The 15,485-nt window shown below is 39.2% G+C and overlaps 1 protein-coding gene across 7 annotated transcripts in view; it reads right to left on the bottom strand.

The window, feature by feature from the left end:
• Window positions 1-15,485, bottom strand: part of LOC145987648 (otoferlin-like) — a 453,910-nt gene that overhangs the window by 97,786 nt on the left and 340,639 nt on the right. For all 7 annotated transcript variants that reach the window (XM_083122142.1, XM_083122144.1, XM_083122148.1 and 4 more), the window contains exons 9-11: window positions 6,045-6,201; window positions 3,626-3,812; window positions 2,965-3,151 (exon numbers count right to left, since the gene is read on the bottom strand). In XM_083122142.1, the coding sequence (XP_082978268.1) occupies window positions 2,965-3,151; window positions 3,626-3,812; window positions 6,045-6,201 (531 nt within the window). The remainder of the gene's footprint in view (window positions 1-2,964; window positions 3,152-3,625; window positions 3,813-6,044; window positions 6,202-15,485) is intronic.

Raw genomic sequence — 15,485 nt, 5'->3', positions numbered from 1 at the left:
ATATATAAGTATCAATGTGAAAAATACGAAAATAAGGGAATTAGAGACGTTTGGTGGTCACCGAAATTTTAATATTTATTTTACTTGGCGTCTCTGCCATTTTTGGCTAATTGCGGAGAGAGAACTAACGTTATGAACGTTACTGGGTGGCTTTGTTCAGACCAGGGGATGTTGCTGCACTCATAAACTGACATGAAGCCTTCTACCTTTTCCATACTGTAGTTACAGCGCCTAGAATAACGTAGTGTGGAAAACGGCATGGTTTTGCTCTCTCTCGCTGGTTCCACTCGAAAATGAAATCCGCTAGAGGCGCTGGTGTTGACACCGGTGTACAGTGCTCGACTGCTTATAATGAAAGTAAATGGGGTTTTTGCTGCAACGTCTGATTCTTTTCTTCGTAACATTTCTTTGCATCAGAAAATTGTTATGATATTTGGTACAGTAGTCGCGAAAATATTAAAGAATATTATGAACCGTCTATCATGACCTGTCCTTGAGTTTTTTATTAACAATACGGAAGAAAACATAGGTATGGATTGTAACACGTAACATGACAATTGCTGCGAGAATTAGTATTGTGTATGCATTATCCTGAAAGGTTCATTAATATTGTCATTGTCACAAATATTATTTTTATGGAAATTCACACAGACAATACTCGTTTATTTTAATTAATTAATTAATTTATTTTATTATTAATTAATTTAATTAATTTGCGGTTTATTTTCATCAAGTACAAGGTAGACATTTTACAGCCAAGTCACGAGTAAAAATGCACAGTCCTTAACACCAAAGTTCTACTTACCAATCGACACGAATGTAAAGCAATTTGTTGATAGAGATGACAAGGTACATCGTATTCGGCTATTTCAACTCCATGGAATATGAAATTAAATTCTTTCGAACATCTGCATTTCGGGAAAATGACTTCATAATATGTACGCCACGAAACATTTTTTCCCCTTCATGACACTATTTCAATTTTATTAGTATACAAAAATAAACTTGTGTACACAATCCAACGTTTGACGTCCAGCCTCACATGCGATATGTTGATGCTCGTGTTGCGTTGCACATAAAACGTATTTATGTTACTTTTCTGTGTAAATTAATACCATTTCGTGACTGCAAATCACTCCACAAATATAACTGTTTCCATCAATTCACTTACCGCCTTTCTAGAGAAACAAATCTACACAATATATTCCAAAAACTAACTAAGCCGCATTACTTTCATAACAAAATTAGCCGCTGTGTCGATCGCACTGCCATCTACTTGTCATCGTCTCGGGGAACCAGTTTCTTGGGTCGTTTTCCACACTACGTTATTCAAGGCGCTGTACTGTAGTGTTGGGGATTGGGGTAAGGGTTGGATGAGGATGACCATATGCATAGGCGTAACTTGCCGGGTGCAAGGAGAGCACTAGCCTTCCCCAAATCAGGTTCACTAAAATTTTTAAGAATACTTTTGTGAACTTCCTGACCTGATGAGCAAAGTAATAAAGAGTGATAACTTTGATTTAGCAAAAAATGTAACAGCTAATAGCAAAAAACCTGGACGCTATTTTTACTCGAGGGAAAACTTTTCGATTCTGCCCCACTCCCCAAAGTTCAGCCCCAAGCTTGATTCTGTTCACAAGTGAGGTCACAAGTTACACTCATGACCATATGCACTATATTCCTGCACAGCTTCCCTGAATAACCAATGGTTTTCTCACAAAGCACGTTTATTTGTTTATATTGATTTTGTTCTTCCAGCGGACAGAGAATAGTTTCCAGGAGCATCTATAAGGGATTGTAATGCAATGCATAAGAACCAGTGGCGAAGCTCCTATGAGGCTTTTGAGGCTTAGCCTACCCAAAAAAATGTTGAAATTAAAATGTTCATGTACCCTGTAACAATCAAAGTTCGTTAAAACGAATTAAACTATGTAATCCGAACGTTTGGTTCCGCCGATCCTTCCATATATCTCGTCAGGCAGGCCAGAAAGAGAGAGCGCGTTCGGGCCGAACTGTGAGGCTTTTGACGAAAAGCCTCGCGTTTAAAAGGCAGCTACAGCGTGAGTTCTGTGTAGGCGGGAGGAGAGGGGACTGCCGATTCGCTGGGTAAAAGCGGCTAGCCTCAGAACCAAACCTGTTGTGCTTCTAGTCTTCTTGTGCAAAGTGTGTCGTTCACGCGCTGCATTGTTGAATGTTAATTTACTTCAAGTGCATCCGCGCGTGTGTTTGTGTGTGTGTCACATAGTGTATTTATGTTATAAAAATATAATACTGTGAAACTGTATTGGAAACTCTAAGATGATTTGCAGTAAAATAAATGTAAGTGAACAAGACTTCGTGGCTCTCAGATGCTTAACCTACGAAATCTTGGACACACTGACTGTACAACTGGAAATACGTTTTGGAGATCTTGAAAAGATAAAATTTGTTGAATTGGTAGACCAAAATAGCTTTGGGGAATATAAACTACGTTTTCCTGTGATGAAATTAAGTAACCTTCTGTCCACATATCCATTTTTCAACAAAGAACGATTAGAAAATGATTTAAAGAATATCTATGCTGATGAAGAAAAGCATTTTCCTCCTGCAGACCTTCTAAAATTCATAGTTAGCAATGATCTTCAAACAATCTACAAAGAAGTAACACAACTTATCAAGTTGGTCTTGACATTCCCAGCTTCCTCCGAAAGAAGTATGAGCACCCTCAAGAGAGTAAAAAATTATCTCCGTAATTCAATGAAAAATGAAAGATTAAGTTCTCTCATTACAATAGCCATTGAAAAAAAACTGGTTAAAGAACTTTCTATTGATCAAGGCTTCAAGGAAAGAGTAGTTGATACTTTTGCGACCAATAAGAATCGACGCATGAACCTGCTGTATATAAAAAAATATAAGCAGATTTTTCAGCCTACCCAGTATTTACGCCTTAACTTCGCCACTGATAAGAACTGAATTCTTGCTAACCTTTCTCCCCATCATTAGAAACTGTCTTGAGGTCAATGAAATGTGTCCCAATGACGGTGTTGTTCACAGGGTCATTGTCTCGTAATTGAATCTTGATTCTTTGGCACAAGGGAGGGAACATTTCTGTAAAAATAATTTGTTCATTCCACACTGGCGCATAGCTGTTTTTCTTGACTGACGTTTTCCCCTGAAAAATAGACAAAATATTTGACATAAGAGAATGCATGTTTCCACATTTTGACATCAAATAATACAATGTTTTCAAAGGAAGTTATGGGAATTTGCTATTGGCAAGTTGAAGTTGTATTTGCTGTAAACAGCAGTGGGTAATAATCCAGGTGTAATAACCAGTGCATTGGCATATCCCCTGCTTTATTGGTCCCTGATGTTTTAACGAAAGAGGTAAATTTGTCAATTTTTTAACATTTGAATCTGATTCATTACACCATATTTCATCTGCCTAGTATTCTTAGTTTCTTAAATAGGTGAATTTGAATCTTGAATATGTAGTGTGATCTAAAAAAAAAGTACAAAGAATGGTACTCTACATGCTCATCAATAATAATAAGAAAACCTGTATAGCGGATTTGAAAAGTTCCACAATAAAGTACCATTAAGCTAAGTGCAATGTTTACTGAGGTGAAAAAATAAGGTTACTTACCATGAGACCAGCAAAGGACACTTGTACATAAGGGTCTACGAGATCCTTATATTCTCCCGTGAAGGCCTTCTTCACGTTGGCCATGATTGAGGAGTTCATCTTGGGGAGTCCATCGGCCCTGTATATCCTGACTATGAACCTTGCTCTTTGCCTCTCCACAGGGACGCCGTCGGGCAGAAGTAAGTTGCTGAAAAGTAACAGAAAAGTAAATCGTTATCCTAATCTCCAGGATGTTACATAATGGCAAACAGAAAACTTTTCTGAATCCCTCTACATCATGGCTTCCACTGCAACGCATCTTTTACCTTTACAAATTCAGTGTAATTGAATGTGGCAGAGGGAGTTAAATGATCGACTTTCCGTTTCGCCACCGAAGCTCCCAGGTTAAAATCTCGACCTTAGCATGGGTGCTCTTTTTGAGTGTCCTCTCGTCAATTTCATCTAATCTCAACTGATCCTCATCGTCGCGATTAGTCAAAAGTGGAAGAAATGCGACGTAAAATAAGAAAAATACACGGGGCTTTCACACCGAAGTGACAAGCGGTACGAGCCTCTTTAGTATGTAAAAAAGTATTCACTGCACATGCGCGACCGACAGACTGAACAATCAGATGCACGTTATTGCGGAAACAGTCGGAGAGATACGAAAGGGACACGTGCAGCTTGCCATGTCATTTTGGTTCGAAATATTGCTTTTACTTTTGATGTTTTCTTTCCAAGTGGCACGTGTCGCCTGTTGCGTCGGTCTGAAAGCTCCTTTACTATTGCAAGATACGCGAAATTAACTGGGTTGGTTACTTTTCCTCGAACAAAGTAACTTACTTCTAAACAGCGTTGAAACATCATTTAGTTATGGTGCCGCTACAACGCAGCCCCTGTAGCGGCTGGAAGCAAATCGCTCGCCGGCAAAATCGTAATAGGATAGGAACTCCCTCAAGTCACAGCGCATTCGGTACCTATCCAAGCCAAGTTCTCGCCAGTTTCTCTTCGAGAAGCACACCCAGAACACTGCAATAGAGCTAACTCTGATCAGCAACATGTTATCGAGAACAAATGTATGTCGTAGGAACGTCTCTGTCTGCCGTGAATGTCATTATTTGCTTCCATACGGTTGGATGCAGGCCCGTATCCAGACTTTTTTTTGAGGGAGGGCCCCCTTCTTTTTTGCTAATTTCTCCCCCGTACTATGGCCTCTTAATGCTTGTCCACCAAGAAAAAATAACTCTCCTTGCCCCCTCCCCTTCCCCAGTTTTGGCACCCAATCTCCGATAACCAGAGAGAGAGAGAGAGAGGGGCAAGGACAATTTACTTTCTCTTAACATACAAGTTTGAGATTTTGTTTTAGGTCCACTTTTCTACACAGATAGACTAATTGGGACTAGACCTGCAGTTTAAAGTGGGATCCGAACCACTATGTCCCTCCACCGGGTCTGGGTAGACAAGGCTTAACATTCATAGGCCATATAGTGCAAGAGCAAAAGTGGAAATAGAAGGGAATGGCGGGCGACTGACCCCATGCTCCTCAGATCGCCGCCACTGCTGGTAGACTTGCATCAGTAGTTATAAAACTAAAAGTACCCAGTTTGCCAGACTGCAGGCTTCTGGAGACTGCCTGTCTACACAACACACGCATTCATTTATGCAAGGTCAAAATTGAAGTTTGAAATATCATCGATGTTATTTTCGTAGCTTCTTACAGGTTCACATTTAAAAAAAATCATGGCTCGCGGGAAGGGGGGGAGGGACATGGTCCCTATGGGCCCTTCCCTGGGTACGGGCCTGGTTGGATGTGCCGTGTAGAACAAGGGATCTATATTTGCTTCTTTGTAGATTGTTAAGGTGATAAGTGCTAAGCCGATAACTGTTACTAGTTTTGTTATAATTCTGCAACACAAGTACGTTTTAAAACAATTAATTCTTATGTACGGTGAAAAGAAACTCGCGCAGAAGAATTATTGCGTGTCAATGTAAACCTTCTCAAAGCATGTGGAAAATGTGCGACAATGCTGCCACCAAGGAACGCTTCAAACTTGCAATTGGGTGGTGCACCTTCTTGCAGACGATGCCCTCAAGCTCTGACCACAATCTGTAGCCCAATGGGTTGAGGTCTGGACTGCCAGACGGCCAATCTGCAGGCGAAATGAAATCCGGTAGATGCCGCTCTAGGCACTGTTGGGTTACAAGGACAACATTTCTCACATCTTCTGTGACAAAAGTTAATTGATTACTGTACTTGTAACCGTTAAATAGTTTAATTGAAATATATCTATGCGCTTGAGTTGATGAGTTACTTACATCCAACTTCGCCGGCAAGCAGCGTGATTCCACTTGATACAGGGGCCACGCTCTAACGGCACAATGACCAAATGAAGGCATTGCACATAAGCATATATTTGTGTATGATGTAAAATGTACTTACGCCTCAATATCGTCCTCGTCCTTCTCACTCTTCGGTGGAATCTTCACGGAGTCTCCCTTCCCTATCACACTGATGTCACACTTCAGGTAGCCCTTTGGACCGCCCGCTATGTCGTCTGGATCCGTCAGGAGCGCCCACTTGTGGTAGAACTGATGATCTGGAAGGCAACAGGCGAGGTTAGAAAGGGTAAATATTAGCGCATTAAAGTTGGACGATTAGACTCTCAGATACTTATGTTATCACACGGTGTAGTGGCAGTGTGGGGAGGAGAGGGGGGTTCGAGGACACCCCCCCTACTAGACCCAGTATCTCTGACAGCAAAGGTAAATGTTCATTTGCATCAGTTTCTAAATTCAAGAACTAAAGAGTGATATTATTTATTTAGAATATTCCAGATACAGCAGAGATGGCCATTTTAAACTGAAATTGACAACAATGAAAAAGGAAGACAAATTATGATAATAACAAAATAACACAAAAATGAATAGCAAATTAACAAATAATAAGTAAAAGATGGCACTATACAGTAGCGGCGATTAGGTGCCAAAATTTGGATGGTAAGGATAGTTTTTTCTCTTGATGGACAAGGTATAGCAATAAGAGACCCTAGTGCGAGGGAAGGGGAAGTGGGGAGCGGGTAACTGTCCCCCCACGCCTCTTTAATCGCCGACACTGAATATTAACAAACGAAAACAATATTATAGAGGACATTGAGTTTTAAGTTCGTTATATGCACAGATAGACTACTCGGGACTGAACCTACAGTTTGAAATGGGATCCGAACCACGACCTGCCTCCACTAGGTATCGAACCAGAGACTCTTCGGATCCCACTTTAAACTGCAGGTCGAGTCCCGATTACCCTATTTGCGCATACAGTGGACATAAGACACAATTCAAATTCAAGCTCGAAGTTAGGGGCGAAATAAGTTCACAAAATGTTATGAAATCTTTCCTCTGGATTTCCATAAACGCGACTGATTCCTGTTTGTACTGGAATATATATATATATATATATATATATATATATATATATATATATATACAGGGTGACTGGTAATTAGATGTATTCCCTGAAAGGGGTTAAAGTAGAGACAATTTGCAATAAATTTGACCATATGATACCCCGTCCGAAAATTAGTAGTTTTCGAGATAATCGAGTTTCTATTGTTTTTTCTAAAAATGACAATTTTCCACATAAAAAGATGAATTGAGAAAAAACTGATAATTGTAGGGAACTTATTTAAGCGTTTTCTGATAGCTAACAAACAAGTGGTTCGTTTAGAAAAAAGTTTTTTCCAAATAACAATCACATGTAAGTACCGGGTGGGTCTAAACTTACAAGTGATGATATAAAAATGCACTCTTAGTTTACTTGGCAACGTATTAATAACAAAAATGGTATGACACGATCCGTACAAATTACTTAAATTACTTCCTTGAGTCATCAGCTATCCAACAAGGTACAAATGTTGCTAACATTTACATTTGTGTACAAGAAATAATACTTCATTCATCTTCATGTGTATGGAATCAATGAACAATACAATTAAAGAACATTACACGTCTTGCTCAAAGTGGGCACCTCCGTTACGAATGCAGGCACGCAGGATTTTACGGACATTTGTTCTCTTAACTCGTGATGTGATGGTGGCCTTAACGTGTTGACCAGCTGTTAAGATCCTCTCCCTGAGCTCTTCTTGCGAGTTTACCGGTGCCTTGTCATGTGGCTCCAAATGTAAAAGTCGCAAGGCGTCAAATCGATCGGGGGATCGAGCCGGCCAGGGAATCGGTCCGCCTCGGCCAATCCATTTCTTTGGCTACTTTTCATCCAGCCACTGTCGCACGCCCAGGCAGAAGTATGGATGGGCGTAATCAACAATCATTTCATCGAGCCATTTTTGCTGCCCCAAATCTTAAATGGCATCACTTATGAACATTTTTTGCGGAACGGGATGGCAATGTTGTTGGAGGATGTGCCTCTAGCTACAAGACGTGACATGATTTATCAGCATGATGACTGCCCAGCTCGATCCCCCGATCGATTTGACGCCTTGCGACTTTTACATTTGGAGCCACATGACAAGGCACCGGTAAACTCGCAAGAAGAGCTCAGGGAGAGGATCTTAACAGCTGGTCAACACGTTAAGGCCACCATCACATCACGAGTTAAGAGAACAAATGTCCGTAAAATCCTGCGTGCCTGCATTCGTAACGGAGGTGCCCACTTTGAGCAAGACGTGTAATGTTCTTTAATTGTATTGTTCATTGATTCCATACACATGAAGATGAATGAAGTATTATTTCTTGTACACAAATGTAAATGTTAGCAACATTTGTACCTTGTTGGATAGCTGATGACTCAAGGAAGTAATTTAAGTAATTTGTACGGATCGTGTCATACCATTTTTGTTATTAATACGTTGCCAAGTAAACTAAGAGTGCATTTTTATATCATCACTTGTAAGTTTAGACCCACCCGGTACTTACATGTGATTGTTATTTGGAAAAAACTTTTTTCTAAACGAACCACTTGTTTGTTAGCTATCAGAAAACGCTTAAATAAGTTCCCTACAATTATCAGTTTTTTCTCAATTCATCTTTTTATGTGGAAAATTGTCATTTTTAGAAAAAACAATAGAAACTCGATTATCTCGAAAACTACTAATTTTCGGACGGGGTATCATATGGTCAAATTTATTGCAAATTGTCTCTACTTTAACCCCTTTCAGGGAATACATCTAATTACCAGTCACCCTGTATATATATATATAATACACTAGGATAACAGCATATGCAGCATGGAGGGTCAGAATTCGTTACAGGGAGCACCAAATTATCTTCTTGCCCGGGTGTTGAAATCTCTATGGCTCTGCTCCAAATGAAAAAAAGTGAGTTTTGTGAAAAAAATGTGAAGCAATTAACATTATTGTTCTTCAAAATTATAGCGCGTATTCATCCAACAAGTTCTCGCAATCAACTACTAATGTTTGTACAGATGTGCAAATTGTTCATCACAATTCAGTTTAAATGAAACAATATGGCATTGTAAATTTAAACGAAAATGTCAACAATACGACGGAATGAAAGGAAAGCGCATAGAACAATGTGTTATCGTATTGAATGTCCTGTCTATCTCGTACCATAATTTTACTCCAAATAAGCCTTCCTTGGTAGTACAAAGGCAAGCAGTTACGTCATAATATTGTAATGGCGATGTCTTTCTGCTTTTTTGTGTCAGATTATAAGTGTGTGCACTGAGAGAAGTTGACATACTAATGACCGTTTTACATAGTTGGCCCACTTTAGACGAAAGTATTTTCCTTAACATTTATGTCATGACCAAAATGCTACCCTGTAAAGGGATAAATCTTATGGTGTTTCAGATGCCATGGCATATTCCATGGCATTTTTCAAGGATAGGATCGGTCCTATTGCCGTAGCAATTTTTGTATCATAACTAATCAGAAGCGACCTGAGTCGTTTTCACGTTCAGAAGACACAATGGGCTCTTATGGGCAATGCTTTTCTTATGGGAAATACGAGCGCGCTGTTGTGAAATTTCTTGATTTACAAATTTAGCTTAAGTAAAATCGGTTCCTGCAGTTTTTCAGGAAATTTTGTAGAGAATACGATGGTGAACACAAAAAACTGGTAACTTGCTTACATAATTTTAAATAAATTAAAAACTCAAATTTTCTGTGAAAACACAATTTTTACATTGTTTTCATTCCTAACGTTGAAACATGCCGTAAAATTGAAGCATTCATTATTAAAAAAATTGACACTGTTTTTTAATATAGTTGATGGTGGTACTCAGAATTTATCAATACTTTAAAGCATATTTGCATTAAAAAATATTCAAATAAAGTATGTGGAGATTTTTTATATTCGTGCAGTAGAAAATGTCGTCGCTGGCCATTTCTTGTTCTGTAATGCCAAGTAAAAACTTCCAGCGACAAAGTTGTGGAGAAAATAATGAAATTATTTTTTATAACCACTCAAAGGTTCCCAGAAATATTACTTCCATGCATTTGGAGTTTCTTTTTAACCCGAACCGCGCGCGAAGTAAGGAGACGTTGTCTGGCCATCTTGAGCTGGCTCACCGCAGCATTCCGGCTAATCACCACCAAGTTTTCGAGTTGTCATTTTATTTCCATTCAGTAAAAATATGAACTTCATGCAGTTTGTTATAATAGAATTGAAATTCCTTAAATTTAATAATTGACAATTATTTCCAATGCTGCTGTTGTGAGCAACATTAGTGCTGTCGCAAGTACACGTTGTTTTTGTTTACATTACTGTCGACATTAATAATGAAATGAAGATCACCTTTCAGTTTCCAACGTACACATACATTCATAGACACCATATTAACCTTTGAAAGACTTTCCAACACGTGACAAAATATGGGGCTTCAAGATAGAAATATGACATGCCTTACTTGAGTCATTCACGTTTTATCAGTTCACGTGGGCCATAACTCATTTGTTTGTTTTGGTTGCAACTTGAATTTAACCCATGTGCCAGGTTCACCTTACTTGAGTGAGAGATCTGCTTTGGTCTGTTTAGACTTTTTCTGTTTTCAGTTGTGTGATCGCTCAGTGATTTTTACTTTTTTAAGTGATTTCTGAAGTGTCATATTCGTGCATTACACTCGCGTGTGTAGTGATCGCAATGGATCATAGAAAAAGGATAACTGTAACGTTCACAGTATAATTTTAATATTAATAATTACATATAATTATCATTATATATACAAAATATGTAACACCTTCATTGTGAAGGAAGGTCATCATTTCCCGGCGACATGAGCTAGCGCTGTATTGGCAACACTGCACGGTTTCTCCATAAGCGCCGTTGTGTCTTCTGAACGTGAAAACGACTTTTTTTTTTCTAGGTCACGTGTGTAGTTGTAATGGCGGCCGTGTGATGTTAACAATGTATCACTTCACATTTTTAAAAGACGATAACTATTCAACCGAGAGGAATGACGTTTCGTATTAAATGGTTTTAGGTACAAAAGAATGGCGCTGCTTAAGTACATACTTCATAGCGCTTACTGTACACGCATGTAAGAATATTTTATTTAGTTTCTTCAATTGTAAACACCGCGCACTCACCATAGATGGTGTAACAGCTTTTCGTGCTGTATATATTATACATTGTAATCGCAAAAGCGAACCGAAACGTTACATGAAATGCTTTCGTGTATAGTACTATCTGCTATAAGATTTTTTGAAGCATTTACGTAGCAAAAATGTTAATGGAAATGCTTTCGTCTAAAGCCGGCCTTAATCTAATTAATGTAATTTTAATGGCTCAGTTTTTAAAAATCTCATTATGGCAGTCATTTTTTCTGGCCCGAAAGGGCAACTGACTGACTGTCAAAGATATAGGTGAGCCATATTTTCAAAGAAAAACTAAAATTCATAATTTTCTATGCACCTCCTTTCAATTTTCTTTCTTGAAATTTGCCTATTTAAATTTTGACAAGGTGGGCCAACCTGATTTTGGATGGACCGCTCCCCACTCAACCGCTTCATTGGCGCCGCCTCTGATTTACAGTGCACTTAGCTGCAATTTATAATCATTGTCTATCTTTATGCATGATAAATATTCAAATTCAAATACAAAAAAAACAAAAAAAAAAAAAACGATTGCGCCCTCCTTCTTGTTCTGTAATCCAATTCCCCTCCTCTCTCTCTCTATTTCTCTCTCCACCTCTCTCTTTTCTCTTTAATGTACCTAATCCATTTTCCTAATCCTCCCCCCTTTCTTAGGGCCTCCCCGATGGCGCAGTGGCAGCGTCGTCGCCTTGTAATCAAGGGGTCCCGGGTTCGATACCCGGTTGAAGCACATAGTGAATCGGATTCCACTTTAAACTGTAAGTCCAGTCCCGATTAGCTTCTCTGTGCATACAGTGGACTTAAAACACGAACTCAATCAATCTCTTTCCTTTTTAATTTCACAGTTCTCCCTAATGTTTTTTTCCTTTGTTTAATTGCCCTTTCTTCCTTCTTTCCCTAATTCTGTGTAATCTTTACTTGGGTGTTTATTTTTTAATGCCTCTTTTCTCTCTGTATTCCTCTTATGCCTCCCTCATCCCACTTCTCCCTCATTTCGTGTAACATTCACTTCCAAGGGAAATTTCAGACCAAAGCGACAAGTGGCACGTGCCGCTTGGAAAGGAATTTGCAGAAGAAAATGCAATTTTTCGAACCGAAGCAACGCGACAAGCTACACATGTCGCCTCGGTCTGCTGTTCGGGCAAGCTCGGCGAATGCTTGCTTATAGGCTGAAGGGGCTGGTGTCGCTTCTCACCTCGGTGTGAAATCCTCGTGTCCTGTAAGAAGCATTCACTGTGCATGCGCGAACAACAGACCGAGGAAAATACGATGCACGCTGTTGAGAAAACGACCCAGCGACACACAAGCAGCATGTGAAGCTTGTCGTGTCACTCCGGTACGAAAGATTGCATTTATTTCTCAAGGTTCGTTTCCAAGTGGTACGTTCCGACTTCCATGGCAGAGTGGTTAGCACAGAGCGCAACGACGCCAGGAGGTCCGGGTTCGGGTTCGAATGGGTGCTCCTTGAGAGTGCTCATCAATTTCATAATATCATCACTCATGCTCATCGTGTCGCTTGTCGATTCAGTCAGAAAGCTACCTACCTAACACAAGATATGATAAACATTTTCTTGCCTTAACAATGGCATACTTTGCGGTTTATATCTGACATGGAGGTATGAAGGGGGGAGGAGTAAGCCTAGCGCGATTTTCCTGAAGCCGGGTCACGTGACAGAACCGGAGAACTCAGACGAAAACATTCGAAGACGCCGTAAGAAAGCATGTAATTTTGTGTACTTTGGATAAGATTTAGGAAGCAATGGTGCCTGCTCAACACACGGCTGTACTAACAGAAGCGACATGAAACGTGAAGGAATAATATTCCATAAGCAAATAACGCTAGTTATAGTTTGTTTTGTAGTATTTAAGTGTAAAGTAGACCTCGAGTTTTCGCTGGAGCCTACTTCCATGCTCCTTTCCAGCCAGCGTGCGCTTGCAGCAGCCGATGCGATGTTCTTCTGTCTAAGTCATTGGTTAAAGTAGATGCGGCCATCTTACGCAGTCAAAACGAAAGCAAGGAGTGATACGAGACTGCAGGCACCTGATTTCTGACATAGTTTAAGACGAAGCAACTCCTACTGTTGCCGCGATTTAGCGTCTCCAACAGTCCGAATCCGGATGCAAATGCCCCACTTTCGTCTCCCTTTATCCTGCACATTTGAGGTTGGCTGTATAGTATAAACACACATCCCCCACCATCTTGCCATGAAGGCGTTCATTTATATCACTTCACGCACGACATGAATTTTTGATTCGCAATATTAACATTTGCCTCATTCATTACTTCTCATACATATTTATGGGCCCTTTCATCCGATGGCTGCCACAATACCACCAGTTCTGCTTCATCTTCTGGACAGAGCCTGAGCATCCAGATATTCGGCAAAACGTTATGCATTCCCCTTATCCCCTTGCCGTAAATTCACGAACCGGGGTAAGAGCGTGAATTCGGAGTAACTGTACATTAAAAGAGGACAACATTTGCATGCGAAAGGGAATATTTGAGACAGTGAAGGCAGAAGTTCAGTTCATTTGAATTGTACCCTTCGTCAGTATTCAGGGTGGTATTTATAAGGGGTTGGGTCAGGATGTATTTAGAGGGGGATTCAAGGGGCCAAACTCTTCCCTCCAGTGATGCAAAGCTTATATAACGTTTGTTGCATAGTCTGAAGTTCGTTTCTGAAGAACTTTCCTAGGTATATGAGTGTATGCAATGGCTATTCTTTCAGTAATCAAATGAATGCCTAACAGTATGACAATGCGTTTTTGTTTTAAGTCCACTTTATACACAGATAGGTTAATCGGGACTGGACCTACAGTTATTCTTGTTGAGTTGCTGTTTTAAGTCCACCTTATGCACAGATAAGTTAACCCGGACTGGACCTACAGCTTAAGGTTCGATCCGAACCACTATGTGTCTCTACAGGGTATCGAACGCGGAACCCCTTGATAACAAGGTAACGAAGTTACCACTACAGCATGGGGAGGTATAATAATAATAATAATATGGGTTGTTCCATGCCAAATCGACGAACCATCTGCCACTATTCTTTCCAATTTTGACCAAATTTGCATGTTTTGTTTCTTTCGGTCCCCTGAGAAAACGCATGGAATCTTTTTCCGAAAACAAACAACAAAAAAAAAAAAAACACCCGTTTCAGAATTACGTCATTTTGATTATTTTTTTTAAAACAACTTGCATGTTTCATCGATTCATGCTTCTAAAGGAAACATACCTCGGAAAACACTCATTGTGTTCTATTGGATTTGCGCATATTGTGCCTGGGTAAAAAAATATATAAAATTTCAAAATAGCTCTAAATATTGAACACATTTAAAAAATTTCCCCATCATCGATTTTGTGCTATTCTTATATTTCCTTGGTTGATGGTCGTATATCCTCAATACATTTTCCAAAATTTGGTGAATGTATTTGTCCTTTCAAATGGTCTCTCTAACTCGTATTAGGAACTGTAATATAAAATATAAAATGCTATGCATTTACAAAGAGCAATAATGAAACTACAAACGAAGTTATATCCACTCCGTGTAACATTTCTGAATAAATATAACTTGTGTGTATTAAGGCACAATTAAAAGAAGAAACAACATTGCATACGTGAGAGAGATTTATCTTTCTGACCCAAATAAACCCTCCAATGGCCATCTTGCAGTCTCATTAACTGTTGTTGTGTTCATGCAACTGGAATAAAAAATCTTACCATTCGTCACACGCGTACACACATGCATACACATGTTTACGTAACGACGTAGTGAAGTTACAAAAGATGTTGAACACTGACTACCAACAATTAATCCTGAATTAAACAGATTACCTTTATAAAATATATAAGCATCTCATTTGCAGCAGTTTCTACAAGAGGAAAAAGTATAGTAAATTTGCTTCGTAACTACTGTGGAAGGTATAAAGATATTTTTAATTTACATACAAGGGATAAACAGAGCAATGAAACATGTATATATGATAACATGTAAGCAACAGTATCTATTTATAAACAATAGCATACTACGCATGCTAAATCTAAGCAAGGTGCTATAAACATGCGCTCACTAAATAACAAAAGAGTGTGCTTTGAAAATTAGTTATTTCTAAAAGATGATGGAAACTAAAGGATTTACAAAAGTTTTGTTAAGGTCCTTCTTTAGTTATTTTAGGCTAGTCGTGACTTCAGTTCGTTTCGGAAGGAATAGATATTTCCAATGTTTGATTTGTATTTTATTACCGGCTTTGAATGGAAGTAAGAAAGTTCTTTAAAAATTTGATTGGGAAAACTACTTTTTGACCTTGAACA

This window comes from Lepisma saccharinum, chromosome 5, assembly GCF_977018435.1.
Source record: "Lepisma saccharinum chromosome 5, izLepSacc3.1, whole genome shotgun sequence".
In the NCBI taxonomy this organism is placed as follows: Eukaryota; Metazoa; Arthropoda; class Insecta; order Zygentoma; family Lepismatidae; genus Lepisma; species Lepisma saccharinum.
Note: the sequence above shows the minus strand (reverse complement) of the source record. Positions and strands in the feature narration are given on the sequence as shown.